Below are 18,045 nucleotides of genomic sequence, written 5' to 3' on the forward strand. Positions count from 1 at the left end.
TATTTTACCGACACCTTTGGTAAATAAAATGCGCAGTTAGCTTGAATTCGATAGTACAAGTCCAAATAGAAAGGAATATCTATATCGACTTGCAGAAAAAAGCAACATGTTTTTATTTTAACTTATAAAAAACAAAATCACACCCACACTTTTGGCTAGTCTAAAATATGCAGAGCTGGTCTAAACAGCCTATTTCCCAACCTGCATTTAAATAAAAAGCAGTCAATTATTTGAGTGAAATGGGATTAAAACTAATATGCCACACATAAGTTAATTTATTTTAAGTCATTTCTGTCTTGAACAGTAGTTGCATGAATTGTGGTGAAACAACATTATTGTAAGTGCATGCTGCTAAATTTTAAACCTTGAGATATATTATATTATATTATATTATATTATATTATATTATATTATATTATATTATATTATATTATATTATATTATATTATATTATATTATATTATAGAGAGAATCTTGTTTTCCTGAAAGTTTCCATACAGAATCAAAAAATCCTATTAAGTCATTATATTTCATCTGCTTTTATTGAATTTGTTTGAGATATTTGCTATTGTATTTGTGAATTTATAATTATTTTCTCATTGATTTTTGGTCACTGGTAATATATTTGCGTGTTCTAATTTTGTATATATTTTTCTTTTATTTTGTTTGCTTTACATTTTATTCCGTGCATTCGTTACCCCATAATAAATTATCAGGATTTTACATTGTAGTACAAAACAAAAGCCAAACAAAACAAAAAAAGCAAGCAACATATATTCTGATAAATATATTTTGTAAAATCATAGGACTATTTATTATATGTAAGAAAACCTGTAAATATAAGTAGAAAAAAAACATATATTTAAATACGTACTATTTTTTTCCAAATATGTCTTATTATTTTACAGATTCATTCATTCATTCATTCATTCATTCATTCATTCATTCATTCTAAAAAATATTTTGAATTTTTGAAATGTATCTGTATGTTCATGTATTTTGAATTTATTTTATTTATTTATTTTTTGCCAAAATAGTGGAGAATTTGAATATTTTGCAAGAACCTTATTAATATTTAACAATGTTTTATCTTTGATTTCTGTAAAATAAAAAAAAGAAAGAAAGGATAGAAACCTGAAACATTGTTGGTGTAGAATTTTTTTTTTTATAAATAGAGATATTTTTTATTGATTACTGACACATGGGGAGTGCGAGGTGGCCAGGCTTGAAGGAGGGACCCAGGGCACCAGTGAAGATAGGACCGCCACTGATTCTCCGCCCACCAGGGACTGCCTCCCCGTTGTTAAAGCAGACACCCCCCACACCGGCTCATTTATTTGACTTTTTCCACTGTGGACGCTTGTAACTGACCCATTAGCCGCTCTGGGAATGGGACCAAAAATCACCATCAAGAAAAACTTTGCCTTTTTTCGGATGATCCCGCTCCGATGGCATCTTTTTATCCAAAGGGAATAAACTTTCTTTAAACTGAAAAGAAGGAGCAAATGCAAGAAATTTTCAAATGGGATAAAACTTGAGTATTTTTTTTCCCCTTCTAATCAGGCTTATGTTTCATTGGGGCCATTTTTTTAATATGATTTTTTTAAAGTGAGGTGTGAAAATGTTCTGTCTATTAGAATAAAGCAGCGGAAGTCTATTGTGAGAGAGGCAGTGATTTTCTAAAGGTGCGTCCCTGGGGGCCCCTTTGCATGGCGCTGAAAGGTGCAGGACGAGGCAGGGAAGTTTACAGATTTCCATCCGAGGGAAACAAACAAAAAATGGCAAAGTGGTTCAAGGAGTTCCCCCTGGCCCTGAAGAACGGTACGGACAAGATCCGGTCAGTCTCTGAGTCCGGCTCCCATCCCAGAGCAAATAAAGCCGGGCTGATGATCAGCATCGGGACCAAAACGGGCCACCGGAAGAACTCCTCTGCAGACAGCGCAGCAGGAGGTGTCGGCGTCGGCTCCCTGCTGTCCGGAAAGAACCGAAAGAACTCCGGCGCAGAGGTCAGCAGGAACGGGGTTGGTTCCCAGAAAGACGGGAAGGTTTGGGACACTTTGCTGGCGGGGAAAAGCCGCAAGAACTCCAAAGCACAGGCGGCGTTGGAGGAGCAACACAGACCCCTGAAGACCTCCCCGCCCGCCTGCGCCTACATCAGCCGGATGATAAGAGTGGACAAACAGGACAAAAGCACCAACTTTACAATCAGTGGTACCGCCGGCGGCCCAGTGAGCTCTGAGGCAGAGAAACCTGCAGGGCAGTCCAAAACGGAAACAGTGAGTTTTATTCTAAGAGCTAATTTTGACTCTCCTAAAATATATTTATTGTAAATAAAATAAATAAAAATAAACCAGAAACTTGATTTAAAGAGCTGTAATTGTAACATGGACCACCTCTGGCCCCCATATATCCCTTATATGTTGTTTTAGTTTTATATTATTTCATTTTATTCTATATAGTGTAAAAAATATATAAGAAACCCTGAGCCCAAAGTGCCACAGCATAACAAATAATTAGCTAAAAATAATAAATATTTTATTATTTAAATAAAACTGTGATAATACATAAAAAACATTGTATAAATATTCATAATTTACTAGATATGTAAATAATTAGATGCTAAAATCAGGCAAAGATATTATTTATTTAATTATTTCATATTTTGTGTGCTGTACGTTTTAATAAAATTATTTGAACTGTCACTGTGATTTGATTTACTGAGTGAATAACCACAAAGTCACCTATTCATACTTGCTAATTTGTTCTTTGGCAGTAATGTCCTGTGAGCAGAAATGACCACGCAGGTAGTCTGAGTTTTTTTTAATTTAAAAAGTGTGTGTAACACCAGAGATATTTGTTATCCTGTTCGGTTTGTATTCAGTTTCAATTCTACCTTGGGTGGGTTGTGGTCTACATGGACAGACACTTGAAAACACATTTGAGGGGCAGTTTTCTTTACGGAAATAACTAATATGGAAAATTTACTTAGGATTATGTTAGATTTTGTTGTACTTTTTAATGATAGGCCTAATATTAAAAATATAAATGTTTTAATTTGTGTACCAAATGTAATATTTTTCCTAAAATGACAGGTAAATACCAAAACATATGTGTCCTTCAAGCTTATCTTCTGGTAAAAGTACAAACACATGTTTTTAGTTTGTGATTCTTTGCGTCTTGCATGCCAATCTCACATGTTTCTCCCACCTTCTCTAATGGGATACCAGTAAACTGTCTGACTGACTGCAGCTTCAGGAAAGGCATAAAAGTGAAGAAGCCTGGCTCCAGTCCAAACTCAGAAAAGACCCATTATTGAGTCTTTTCTGACTCTATAATGTCAGAAAAGACTTTGGAGGGAAACACCTCCTCCAAAGAAAGGAGGAGGTGTTTCCCCTCCTCCTCTCTTTGTCTGTGCCTCCCACTGTGCCCATCCCTCCCAGAATGTGTCACTTTGCTGCTCTCCACTGTTTGACCTTCTACCTTCGTCTTCCTCTGCCTCGATTACAAAACTGTTGGCAGACATATGAGGTCGTCACCTTCCTCTGGCTCAGTTTTGACCTACACAGAGGCCCCTCCCTCCTTCGCTCTGCTTCGTCCCTCTCATTCATAACATTCTTCCCCTCTGGTGACTGCTGCCATGTTTTACGAAACTCAGTGGGATTGAAATCAGAACCTGGCCAAAGCCTCCATTAGTTTATCCTAAAAAAAAAGTATGTTGGGAAAAAAACCCATCAATTCCTGCACCAGCTACAGTCGATATTAGAATTACGTAGGGCTGGACGATGTGGCTGAAAAATGTATCACGATATAGGCATTTCATATCAGTCAATAATTATTGGTTAGGTTTTTTTTGTTTCAAACATCCGAAATACAACCAAACAGAGAAATCATGAATAAAATATTCCATTTTGTTGTAAGGCTGAAATATGGCTGAAAAAAACGTATGACGATAAAAGTATTGCATATCAGTCGATATCGATAATGATTGTTTTAAATATCTGAAACTCTGCCAGTCTGATGGTGTGACCTTTCCTGTCTTATCCACAGTTTTCAACATCCACAGTATTTTTTTAAGGCACAGTGACAAAACCTTAAACTGCTGCTGTGCAAGTTACTCAGCAGGTCGTTGCTAGGTAACCACAAGTAAGTCAGTAGGTCGTTGCTAGGTAACCAAAGATTGAGTGAGTTGGTAAATGCCATTCACTTTGCTTAGCTGACCGGGAAAAGTTGAGCAGTTGTGTACACAGTAATTTATGGCGTTTTTAATTTATGGTATTCATACGGTAAAATTCAGGCAACCACAGTGGCCATTATTTTACCGTAAATTAGAGACTTTTTTTTTACATTATATATTTGATGTAAAAAAAATGTGTTAGTAACCCATGAACATTACACTAAATATTCTAAAGAAGAATCTGACAACATTTTCCCAAGCAGAAATTCAATCATTTATTCATTTTGAAATGAATTTGACTTGATTACAGTGTAAATTTAACCTCAAACATGAGTTTCGTCTATGAGTTCACAGTTTAAAGGATCTACACCCCCTAAATGATTGTTTTTCCTGTGTTTTCCTGATCTAGTTGATCATTGTGGAGGATTACGCAGACCCGTTTGATGCCCAGAAGACCAGAGAGCAGAGGGACGCAGAGAGGGTCGGGGAGAACGACGGCTACATGGAGCCGTACGACGCACAGCAAATGATAACCGGTAGGAACTCGTAAAACACGCTCGACCTCACAGCATTCCCATTTTCAGTCACTTCATCATCCTTCTGAGAATGTGAAGTCACTCTGCTCTCTGGCTTTGCTATGATGACTGCATTTCATTTGGACAATGGGTGTAGCTTCCTGTCCTCACTTCCTCTTTCCTGTTTCTGTTTCCTGGTGCTATTCTCTCAAAAGGAAGTCGGCCCCGACCGCCGGCTCCCAGAATCTGGGATGCTGCCCTATTTGGGCCTCTCAGAGTCAGAGGAAATGCGGTGTCCAATCAGGGAATCGGATGCTGCCAGAAACTTTTTAGTTTGTTGTTTTTTACCAGCAGAGTCACACAATGGCGCTGCGTGAAGGTGGACGGGCTTTACTGCTCCTCCGATTCTCAGGTTGTTTCTCGCTGAGACGGTGTGAAGTCAGCAGAGGATGTGATGATGTGAGTCGGTCGGTTTAAGAGGCTGAAGTCACATGGAAGGAAGTCAGCAGGGCCGTGAACGCGGCCCAGCATTATTTAGCAGCTGAGATCAGTTATTAAATCACAACTTCAAGCAGACTTTCTTTGGCTAGTTTCTATTGTTCTCGTTTTTATTCAAGTCAGGGTTGAAAGCTAAAGGCTTCTCTGAGTTTTACTGGGGAAAAATCTAAATAGATGTGCGTACCTTTAAACTAATATTTTGTTAAAGCACTTTTTAAAGCAATTTCAGCATTTATTGTTTATTTTTTGGAACACATAACATCAATTAAAGTGCCACTAATGAACCTAAAATAAAGTTCAGCTGTCTCGATTATTAAAATAACAAGGAGAACGTTGTCATCGTCTCATTTCAACATGAGATGGGGTGTTTAAACATTTGAGAGTGTTTTTCTCCCTATGATGTAAAAAATAAAAATAAAAAAGGAAACTGGTTTGATTGAAATTCAGCTGCAACCTGATCCAGCAGAACTTTTTTGTGTCCAGCTTTCCCGTCTTTCTCCCACAATGTTCCCTGCAGCTGCTGCAGGTTCTGCGTCGCTCCAGCGGTCGAGGCTTTTATCTCTCGGCAGAGATTTTAATCTTTAATCCCTTCCCTTCAACCTGCCAGAGATCAGACGTCGGGGATCTAAAGACCTGCTGAAGGTGTGCATGTCGACAGACGGGAGCGAGGGACCTGCGGAGAAAGGTCAGCCAGCTGCCATCTATGACAACCCGTATGAAGGAAGCCGTGACGGTGAGCAGACGAAGCCGGAGCTTGACCAGCGTCCCGTAACCGAGTACGAGTTGCCATGGGAATGGAGGAAGCGGCACATCGTCCGGACTCTGTCGGGTATAATAAAGCATCTTTCACCACATTGTTATTATCTGAAGGTTCGTCACTGAGTCTGAAGTTTGACTCTGGTTGAAGCTTTTCAAGAGTAGATGGTTGTGTTTGTGTTGCTCCGCCTGCTTCACCCTCACATGCATATTTTATAAGCCACACAGACCAACAGCATACTGAACATCTTTGTATAAAACATCAAAGTACTCTGCTGTGTTTTTAGACATCAAGAGAAAGTTCAAACTCAGGAAGAAAGTTTTTTTTTTAATGCATATATATATATTTTACTTTGCTTGTGCTCGTCTTTTCCCAGCACAATTTGACAACCCAGTCAAAGAGGAGACGTGTTTTCATACACTCACCATGCAGACCCAGATGCTGCAGCAGAAGCATGTGAGGCAAAAAAGCAGAAGCCAAAAGATCCTGAGATCCTCTCACCCGACTCTGCTGCCGTCTACGCTTCCCTGCAGCAGCCCTGATGGAGAGGCGTGCTGCGTGGATCCACTGCTGCCCCTGGAAAAGCAGAGGTAGCACCCTGCTCTCCTTTATAGATAAAAACACAAAACATACAGTATATTCTGAAATTAATCACACCTTTAGATATATTTTTTTTATATACATGATTGGTTGAAATGTGAAGGGAGCATCATCACGTCCACGTTATGCTCCAGTACATTTATTTATTGCTCTTGTGAAATAGTGTTTTCTGTTTTGGGAAGTCTTGAATTAATTTAAGATGGAGAAAAACAATATTCTTCTCCAAAATGGCAAAAACCAACAACAATAATAAAATTTAATAAAGAAAGGAAAGTTACAAAAACGTTTAAAGTGAAGCAGAAAGCTGAAGAAAATTATTTCGGAATGAGAAGAAAAGGAAGTCTAAATAACAGTGCTGTAAATGTTGGGCAGATCAGGACAGATTTCACAGCTGTGACTCCGACTAAATGTCTGGTTATTGATGAAACATTACTCAGTTACAGTGTTTAGATGTTTTCTCAAGTTTTACAAATTATGTTTAGCTAAAATGAAAAGAGAATATTTAACATGGAGAGTTTTAAAAATGTTTAAAACTCAAATTGGACTCTGCAGAGCACTCCACGACCCACATGTTTAAAAGTGGTGTAAAGGTTTTTGGAGTCATGTCCAATATCACCTAAAATCTCAACAAACATGTTGAATATCAAAGGGACGTGTGGATTCTGCTCTGCGTCTCTTCCAGCTGGTACCACGGCTGCGTGACCCGGCAGGAGGCCGAGTTCCAGCTGCAGTCCTGCAGAGAGGCCAGCTTCCTGGTCAGGAACAGCGAGTCAGACAGCAGCAAGTACTCCATCGCCCTCAAGTGAGTGTTTCCTGAAGGTGCAGGCACAGCTTCCGCTGGACGAAACGTTTCTAATTGGATGCACGTTTCCTATTTGTGGCTTTGCTGTAGTCTGTGTTTGAAAGAATGCAGGACAAGTTAGTGGGTGTGGATAAAGAGGCATTTAAACCAGAAACATATCTTAACGGAAATTTTGAAAAAAACGAAACAGAAAGCCAAGCTACACCCAGCAGGACATAAAACAAGATGCGCAGCTAGAAAGAAGGGTCAGCTTCTCCTGAGCTGAAGCTCAGCCGTCGCTCTGGTCTGACCACCATCATCCTGTGTTGTTTCATGTGATTTCTCTAGAAACTCAAATATAATATAATATAATATAATATAATATAATATAATATAATATAATATAATATAATATCATATCATATCATATCATATCATATCATATCATATCATATCATATCATATAATATAATGATTTTATTTAAGATAAAACCTAAATAAATGTAGTTATACATAAATAAAAAAAAAGAAATGAAATAACTGAAGGGGGAACCTTGCAAAACAAATACAGTTATGCCTAATAGTAATAATAATAACTAATATCAGTATTTTTTTATTATATAATATGTAATTATTATTGCAATATATTACATAATAATAAAACAGCTAATATATTACATAATAATATCATTATTAATCATATTATGTTATTAATAACATTAATAATAATAATTATGTAACAATATAAGAGCTATTAGTATTGCTATAATACTAATAGCTTTTATATTACTACACAATAATTATTAATATTTGTTATTATTATTTATACATATTATGTAAGTTAAAAACTAAGGGAAGAAATGCACTAAGGAGGGAAGAAATAAATAAACCATCAATAAATGAAGAGAGATCCCTTGTAAAGTATCTTTGTTTTTAATTCATTTTGTCTTTGCTCCTTTTTATCTTACGTTCGTCTCGTCTCCGTTGCATTTCCTTTGCTAATCAGAAGCTGAAAGTTTTGATGAAAAGGTGAGTGGATGTTAGTCTTCATGAGTCTCGTCTGTGTCCAGGACCAGTCAGGGTTGCGTTCACATCATCGTGGCCCAGACCAAAGAGAACGGCTTCACTCTGGACCAGAGCAGCTGCGTGTTCCCCAGCATCCCGGAGGTGGTGCACCATTACCGCACCAGCCGCCTGCCTTTCACCGGGGCGGAGCACATGACGCTGCTCCACCCCGTACCTCGCATCCACTGACTCTGACCTTAAAACCTCAAACGGATTTGAAGCAGAGATGAGAGGAAATAATCTAAGAAATGATGTTTTTTTTTTGTCTGTACAACTACAACCCTCACAAATGTGTTTTTGTTGTTGTTGTTGCTGATTTGATGTTTAAAATGTGCTCAGCTGCCTGGGTTTTATTCACTTATTTTACTTTCATGTGCAGCTGATGCAAAACATCCAGGCTGCTATTTTGCATGTGAACAAGCCCTGCAGAAATGACAAGGCACCTTTTTCTGATTTAAATGTGACCTGATTTCAGGATGTGTTATTAGCTGTGCCTCTAAGTAAAACTGCTGCTTTATTGTTAAGTTAAATTTCCAGATATCTGTAACATTTGAGTTTATCTCTCCTGCCCTCTAGTGGACAAGGAGGATGAACTGCACTTTTACCAAGACAAAGACTTGCTCCATGCATTAAAACACAACTAAATATATGGAAAACAGATCATCTCAGAGCAGTTTCATAAAATTGTAATTTATGCATTTGGTTTCGGCATCAGCTGTCCCATGAGGATTTTTTTTTTTTCCGTTTTACTGTGAATGAGGGAGCAGTTTCCACTGCGTTGTGTGCGCTGGGTGACTGGGTGATTCACCCCAAAACAATGTGCGAGACAGAGCTCCAGTTCAGCAGTAATTGTACTTTTTACTGACAAAGACCCGAGGATCAGGCTTAACATGTTTATTCATTTCAGGGAGCGATACAGTGATTCCCAACCTGTAGGGGAGGCAGAGAGCTAAGAGATGGCCGATCAGCGCTTGGGGGATGGGTTGAGACTTTTAAAATGTTGTGCTCTACTCCTGGCACCCTTCATGCAGATTTGTGTCAAAGTTGTTGGAGCATACAGCGAAACCTTTGACCATTCCTCTTTGCTTTCCCTCCACATTCTCCTGACTTTGCTCTTCTCGCCTAAGATGAGAGAAAAGATCGGATTTAGATCTGCATCCTGAAGGCCGATTTTGTGTCTGGTGAACCGTTTCCGTGTTAATTTGGGCGTTTGTTTTGGTTCCTTTTGTTACGGGAAAGCCTCAGAATACCAACTCAGACCACCGGATTTCTATTAAAAATGTTCTGGTATTTAAGAGACTGTGTAATGCAATGTACTCTAGCAAAAATATTCCAATTTACTTGAATGAGAAACCAGAAACCACATCGCCCACATGTCGTATTTATTGCAGGAACGCTCAGTCTTAGTCTGATCTGACCAAAGCACCAAGTTGTTGTACTGAGAGCCAAAGGATTTGAATTATAACAAAGGTTTCAGAATCTTTGTAGGAGAAACCAACCCACGGCATCGCAGAACCTCAGCTTCATCTCACATGCAGCTTATGTTATGGTCCATGTAAATGTTTACGTTTGTGACAGTAGGAAAGTTTTGTTTTTTTCTGGCATGCAGATCTAATGGTTTTCCTGTAGGCCTGGCGATGTTAAGGTACAACTCTTTGCTGCCTCTGAGCTTGTTTGTGTCTGGAGCCAAGATAAATCTGATCCCTCTTACAGCCTTGTTTGTTGCTGTTCTTGTTTTTAAATGTTTAGACAATCTGACCTTATAGACACCTCAGGTGAGCAGCTTTTCAAATTGGAATGACATGTTCTAGAGTATTTCTTATTTTGCAGAAATAGAAAAATAAAAATAGAAAAAGGTCTCTGTGTCCGTACACATTCCTTGGAACTTTAATTTACAAGATATAAAATATTTTAATCAGTTGAGGCTTATCTTAAAGGGACTGGTGTGGCTTTGAATTATTATTGTTATTATTTTGTTGTTCTTTGTTCTTTATTGCATGTTTTCAGGTAAATTCTTTCTTCAAATATTCTCTCTTTGCTCGCGTCAGCTGATCTGTTTGATTCTTTACTGAGTTTTTAAAACCGTTGGAAATTCTGCTTCGATAAAAAAAAAAAAAGAAGAAATCACCACTGACCTTTAAATGTTCCTTATTCTGATAGCTGATGCCTAAAAGAGAGGCGGTTCTCCCTCCAGGTGAGACAGTCCTGCCACTTTAAGGGGAAAGTCGCTGATGGGGGATGTTTGGATGTTCCCTGAAAGTCTTTAGGTTTTACTACCTGTCAGCTCAAACATGCTCAGCCTTATGTCTTATTCTAGTGGCATGCTGGAGACCAGGATTCAGCCTGAAGCCGAGTTTCAGGCCGACATCACGGTCTCAGATACTTGAACGTTAACCATTTACGTGCCACTTCACAGTGTTATTGTTTTAAGTCAATGTGTTTTGATGTAATTTAAATGGAAACCAGACTAAGTGGTCCTGAATGTGCTGAATCCCAATAAAACAAGCAATGGAAAATGGAAAACGTTAGTCTGTTGTGCTTTATGTGCTGTAAAGGAGCCGGATCAGAATGAGGGTGTTTTTTTTTTTTAGTTTTGTTTGTTTAGTTTTTTGTACTCGATCCGCATGTCGACTTTTAGCTGCTGTTCCAAAGATTGACAAGGTTAAGAGGTGAAGTCCTGGATGAGGGATTAGGTTTAAACCGGAGGATTATGCAGAGCACAAACAGTTTACCTCGCTGTACTCCAGATAGTATGGATTAAGGTAAACGCAGCCCTAAAAGGAGTAAGAGTCGTATCATTACACTAATGTCAAGGATGCTTAAGGTGAAGAGGGTAAAAAAAAAAGAAAAAAAAAAGCATTTGACACCGTCCCTCTCATCTTCCCTTCTTTCCTTACGGATCTCCTTTACGGTCCTTGCCGGTACTGTGTCACCTGAGGCAGGTGACTGTCTGTCTCGCAGAGGAGGACACGGCTGCTTCTTATGTATGTTTGATGCCAGGAGTTTGTGCTTTAACCCATGAAGGGAACCGATCCAACGCGTTCGCTCTTATTACCTTAAAACCTCAGATGGCTTTCAGTCTTCTCACGAATGCCGCGACACCTCTGGGTCCGCGGGCCGGCGTCCGCGAGACGCTTCTTCCTGAACTTTCTCCAAAAAAAGAAAGCATTAAAAATGTAAAACGGTACAGTTTTAGTTTTACAAACTTGGTTTTAATGCAAGGTGTCGAGCTGATTTTCATTCTGGGTGACATCAAGATCATGAATCATTACAAAGGGCCGGTTATGACAGAATGCAACAATAAACTATTAACGAACCATTAAAACATTATTGATTTGACTTGTACTTCTTAATAGTACATTACATGTAACATTGATGTAATTTGACCCAATACAAATAAAAACTGAATTCATTTGACTGATATCTTGAACTTCTATTCCTGAGAGGAAAACAGGACCAGTTTTGGCCGATAGACCTCGAGTTTGGTACGAGATTTAATTAGTGGAAAAAAAAAAAAAAGCACTGTAAGAAATGAAACGGTAACATTTTATTTGAAGCTACTGACATGACACTGTCATAAACATAACACCTTTTATGAACATGAAGGAGTCTTTATGAATGTTTATGACTGCTGTCATGAAGCGTCATATGGTAAATAATGACACTTTAAATGCAAAGTTGACACTTTTAATTGACTTTTTATGCCAATTTTAATAGAACTTGGCATTAAAAGGGTAATTATTGACCAAATAATGAAATGTTAACACTTTTAATGCACTTCTAATGCAACTTAGCATTTAAAGAGTCATTATTTACCCAATGACACTTCATGGCAGCAGTTGTAAACATTCATAAGGAGTCTTTCGTGTTCATGACCGTTGTTAGAATAGAATATACTTTATTGATCCTCAAGTGGAAATTGCTTATTTGTTGAAAGTTATGTCCTGTTTATGATACTATCATGTCAGTCTTATGCACCCCTTCAGATAAAGTGTTACCAATGAAACTAAATGTGCCACAAAGCTCTTCTGCAGGACATTTTGCCCTTTGAATGCAGGTTTTAAAGGTCTGGTGGCTTTTGGAGAGGGAAGCCATCATGCAAAAAGTAATCATGCAAAAAGTAATCTAAGCAAAGTTCTGATGTTTTCATGGGGTGCATGAACGTAAAACAAAGCAAATAACTTCAAAGATCAAAACAAGCAACTAATAAATCAAACAAGGTTAACAAATGAAACAGAAGATCCATGTTTTCAATGAACTGCCACCAAATTTTTCAACGTAGCTTCACCATCACCTTAGCATTGCAAACTGGGACACTTTTTGATGCTCAACGAGGCCAAACAGATTTAAATAAGTCATGCAGTGAACACACCAGTAGATCTGCTCCTGCCAAAGTCCCGGCCTTGAGTTAAAATTTGGGTCAGCTGCAGGAAACCAATAAGATTAACAGAACGCCACCAGCGCAGCCAAGAGGAGCGGTCGGATATCCAACCACAACAATGCCAGAAGTTCATGTCCTCTTCAAGTATTTGATCAAGGTGCGACTTCTACCCACAAATATTAGCGGGGCAGGGGTGGACGGTGTGTTTTAGCATTGCAGGTTGCATGCGTTTCAGAAGCAGGAAGCTGCTGAAGACGTTTTTCTGCTGCGGCATTCATAAAACGTTTAAAAAAAACAAACAGTAAAACATTTTATTAAACTTTATTATTTTTTCTAAAAGGCTTTAGTTAAGCGAGGTGGAGTTTAAGCTCTTCCTGAAACAAAGACATCAGAACTTTGTCTTCTGACTCATCTCTGGCAGCCTCAGAGTCCCCGAGGACGTCTATCGAGATTAATTTCATGAACACGAGCAAAGCCGCCCTTCTCAAGTTCTCCGAAGACGGAGCCAGCTACACCTGGAACGGGTTTAATCATCAGATGATATGGAGCTGCAGCCCGTTCTGCTGTATACTTGAATGAATAACTCCACTTTGTTCCCATGTATAAGTCATCCTACCCCTCTGTCCAGCCGCTGCCCCCTCTTCGGCTTGCATGACAGCTTGACACGATCGCCGCCCGACTCCTCCTGATGGACGTTGTGCCTTGACATCTTGGTTTCACTTGACCTGCCCTCTTGGTAACCGAAGTGTTCCTGTCGGCCTTATCAGACGCGTCAGGCTTGGTGCCAGTGACACGGCCTGGCTCCCTGTTAGCTCATCTTCTTTTCTTTATGCATGCAGGCGGCAGCACCTGCCACGCGGCGATCGCAGCCCGGCTGACACGCTCGCCGTGCGGTTTGACCTCGGCGGGGTGAGGTCGGCCGTGTTTTCAGTCACTGTTTGCGCGGTGATCTTCAGTCATTGTTTGCGGATGAGAGGACGAGGAGGTTGTGCGAGTTACGGGCCTGCTTTGGAGCATAACTTGCAGGAGGTTTCTGTTTCAACTTGTTTTACAAGCCGACGACAAGATTGGAAACATGAAGTCTTGACGTTTAATGCTTTTGCGATAATATCTCGGGTGATAAATTAGAACCAGATTCATTCGCCAAGTTGGTGCACCAAAACGAGGAATTTGACTTTGGTTCAGCTTTGATCTAAATGAAGATTTTTAAAAACATAAATATGTGGAAAAAAGGGAAAACAAAAAATGTTTAATCTAGTTAATTTGCATATGCACAATATTTTTTACAAGATAAAATCAACAAATAAATAAGTTTTATTTGCAACCATAAAATAAAATGGTTGCAGTTTGTGCCAGAATTAAGAAGATTTTTTTTTGTTTAACTGAAAGAAATGTTGCAGAGTATCTGAAGAGACTAAAAATAAAAGATACTTAGAAACCTACTTGTAATTTTCATTAATATTTGCTTGAAAAATGTCGCAATAGTCAAAGGTGATACAGTGCAGCTACTTCAACTAACTTGACCTTGTGTGAAAAGATAAATGCCATCCACCCTGAAATCAGTTAAATAGCACCTATCTAGCAACATGAAGTAGGCTAACGTAACACACCATGCAACAATATGAAGAAATTACAGAACAGATGAGAATCAGACTTATTGACAAATATTGGTCTGGAAAAGGTTTCCTTTCTAAAGGTTACCTGGACACTGTGAATACGACCCAGTTGACCTCCACTGCACATCGTCTTCTTTGCATCAGCAGAGCTTTACGGTATCATACATCTGCCCAAAAACTTTCTGATGATCTCAAAGCTTATTGTAAAAATATTAAAGACTTTTTAGAAGCGGTGCGTCAGATTATATCCATCAGAATACTTTAGAAAATGAACATTATACTGATTTTCAACTGCAGTGATGGTAGCATTGTAGTCTCGGTTACGTTGCTCCTTCAGGACATGGAGGACTTGCCAAAATGAAAGGAACCATGAATTTTGCTTCTATCAAACTAATTTCCAGCCATCAGTTCAAATTCTGAAACTCAAGCAACTCAGTGAATAAGAATCTGAAGCACACTAGCAAAACACGTCCACATAGCTCAGATAATAAACAAAGATTTTCAGTGGTCTAGTCAAAGTTCAGACTTAAATCTAACAAAGAATTAGTGACAAAACCTTAAACAGTGGTGCTGTAATGAGAAAAAAAAGGTAAAACATTCCTGTCAAAAAACAGTCATTGGATTTAGGGAGTAATTACTTTTTACATTCAATGAAATCACCTGCTTTTGTGTTATCTTGGTGCAATATTAACATTTAGTTTACAAGCTGAAACATTTTAATCGCAAAAAATTGAATAAATCTGTAAGGGAGCAAATATTTTTCTGCTGTACATGTTTATTTCATGCTGGTTTTCAGTGCAGTATTTTAACTTCTCCCTCTTTTCCTGCTCATATCTGCCACATGTGGTGCAGATGCTGAGCAGACTGATTGTTTTTGGGAGTTATGACTTTAGGACGTTTCGTCTGCAGTTGGGAGACAGCCGGCATTAAAACACTGCATGTTGTCTGAACTTTCTTGCTCAGCGTGGAAACAATCTTGTTGATCCTTTTGAAGGTGACAGCAGATTGTTAGCGAGGCTGTGAGCGATTACAGCGTGCTGCTCGGTTCTCTTAGGGGTCGCAGCAGGGCTAACATTTTTTGGACACTCATCAGATCAGAAAGCCGTCAGCGGGCTGCGCACGCGGAAAAAACATTCAAACAAATCTATCAGAGGACACCTTTGGAGAACACAGATGGCCGAGGAATGAGAGCGGATTGGGAAAGGCCCGCCCAGAGGACAACCGCCTGACCTGGAGTCAGTTTCTCAATGTTGCTGAAGGCAAAAAAAAAATAAAAAATAAAAAAAGTTGTTTGAGATTAACAGTGTACACCAAGATATGAAGAAATCCCTCCGGCTGATGGGATCTGTGTTTCAGCTGTTTTACATTTGGCCCTTTGTCTTAGTTTCAGTCTGAGCAATAAAAGCCAATGTGGTGAAGGAGGACGTGCTAATCTACTGATGTGCATGCATGAGGGACAGAAAGAGCTGCTTGCTGTAACAGCAACCCCAGCATTCCTCCGTGATTTTATCCCCCGCTTTTCCAAGCTTCGCGCTTCAGTAATGCACTTCACAATCTGGATCCCCTCCCAGTCTTTGCTGTCCTTTATTCGCACCATACTGACACAGGCATGCACACATATCCTCTCGCGTATCACGCCCTCTTTCTGTTTTCTCTCTTCTCTGGGCTCCTAAAGGAGTTTTCTATGCAGATTCAAGTCAAACATCTGGGTCAGCTTAGATCTAGCAGAACAAGACTTGCAGGATATTGTTGGCAGGATGTGATGTGTGAGCTGAAGCAGTTTACTCTGTGGGAATCCCCAACAAAAAGACGCACACACACGCACACAGAGGGAAGAGCATGCTCACACACCGACACACACTCACTGCTGACATCCCGACTGCTCGATCTCATATCCAGGTGCCACAACTCAGTCCAGACACTTTAATGCACACGTATGAGGCATAGCTTTTCCGAGCACAACCTGTGTTCCTCGAATGTTGGGGCGCCGTTTAAATCTCTGTGTTGCATCACATCTTCTTGTGGAGTGTTTTCTCAAGGGGAAGGGAAAAAATAATATTCTCCAGCAGTACTAGACAAAAGTCTTAAGCAATCCTTAGTTTCCTTGTACTTTGCTTCGAGCCATTTTCAGAGAAAAATGTTGTTTGAAAGACATAAAATATAAAGTGATTTCCAAAACAATTAGCCGAAATCCTGCTTTGCAATAGACTCCTCGGCTCCTGCATCAAGTGTTTGCTGGGTTTATTTTATGTTCAATAAACTGCATAAACTATCACGGTAAAAACTTTTCTGTTTCATTTATGTTAAAGCTTTATAGCTCATAGCTGGTATATTTATTTTTCTTAATAGTTTGAGTAATATGTGAAAAGAAGTATAAGGCACACATGCCATACAAGACGAAAAATAGTGCTAACAAAATAAAAGAATAAAGAATTTTATGAATTTTCCTTCTAGGAAATTGTTATTTATAAGCACCAGCTGGAAGACCTAACAGACTAGCACCCTGTCTAGATATTTAAAAGCTCTCTGTGACTTGCCAAATCTGCCTTTCAGTGACCACAATAATGCATGGAAAGCTTCTTCAGTTCGTGCTAAAGAAAACATTTGCATGAGAGGTGAAGCGTCTTCAAGAAAAGTCCAGTTACCTTCTTAAGTCATTTCCTAATTAGCTGCGATTCCAGCGTCTTACTCTGATGTAAAGATATAACCACCATCGCCCCCATTTGTAGAGAAAAGGTGGGTTTGAAGCAAATATTTTATATTTTACATATTACGCAGCTTGACTGGAAGCAACTGAAAGTCTCACTTTATACATCATCAGTAATTTGGGTTACAGTAATCAAACATTAGAAATGTTACAGAGGAGACACATTTTTACATACAACAAAATACATACAACTTCTTTAAAGAAGTAATCTTTCCCCTTCAGTTATTTTCTACTGGAAAAGGACATGAAAAACCCAATTGTTTTTGCTTCAGAAACTTTATGCTTACAAATAACACCCACGGCCACCATAACAGTCACAATGGTGGCTCCGCTAGCGATATTTGTCATTGCTGTGGTTTGATCTGTGTTGTGTCATCATTCCCTCAGCTTTAGGTTTTCAACTGAGTGATAATCCTGGAACAATAAGTGTTACCAGAAGAGAGAGGTTTTTTTTGGTGATTCAGGAGAAATCTGGATACTTATTCCCGTAAAAAAAGGCCTTTGTCACGCTCTGCGTTCCTTGGCAGCAAATCATTTTCCATCCAGGTTGATGGCTTTCAGTTTCTACAGATGTGTTGCTGTAAAGGCTCTACTGGTGTCAGAAAGGGATTTATGGATTTAATTATCTGCTTTGAAAGCAATAAAAAGCAGATTATTATGATCCAGAGTTTTCTGTCTCTAAAATACAATGAAATTTGACCTTTAAGGACTTTTATTTCAAGTCATCATTCTGTTGTGGAAAGCGTTTCAGCCCACAGCCATGGTCAGGCACAAGAACATTAAAAGGACTTAGGAAAACATGGCCAAGAGCTTTTGACCACTAAATATTACTTCTCTAATCTTATTTTAAAACATTATTTGGCGCTTTAGATCAGAGGTGGTACGACTATCCTTTATTGAATCTTCTGTATCATCATCTGGATGGGGCCAAAGCCCACGCTCAGCTCTTAT

General features: G+C 39.0%; 1 protein-coding gene across 1 annotated transcript; it reads left to right on the forward strand.

Annotated features, from left to right (window-relative positions):
- The first annotated feature begins 1,219 nt into the window (after positions 1 to 1,219).
- Positions 1,220 to 11,761, forward strand: LOC103472706 (SH2 domain-containing adapter protein E). The gene is made up of 6 exons (XM_008422510.3): positions 1,220 to 2,276; positions 4,584 to 4,710; positions 5,795 to 6,016; positions 6,321 to 6,534; positions 7,227 to 7,346; positions 8,396 to 11,761. Exons 1-6 carry the CDS (start codon positions 1,710 to 1,712, stop codon positions 8,577 to 8,579), a joined length of 1,434 nt encoding a protein of 477 aa, XP_008420732.2. The 5' UTR covers positions 1,220 to 1,709; the 3' UTR covers positions 8,580 to 11,761.
- Positions 11,762 to 18,045: the final 6,284 nt, after the last annotated feature.

The sequence above is a fragment of the Poecilia reticulata genome, chromosome 11 (assembly GCF_904066995.2).
Source record: "Poecilia reticulata chromosome 11, P_reticulata-male-v2, whole genome shotgun sequence".
Lineage (NCBI taxonomy): Eukaryota > Metazoa > Chordata > Actinopteri > Cyprinodontiformes > Poeciliidae > Poecilia > Poecilia reticulata.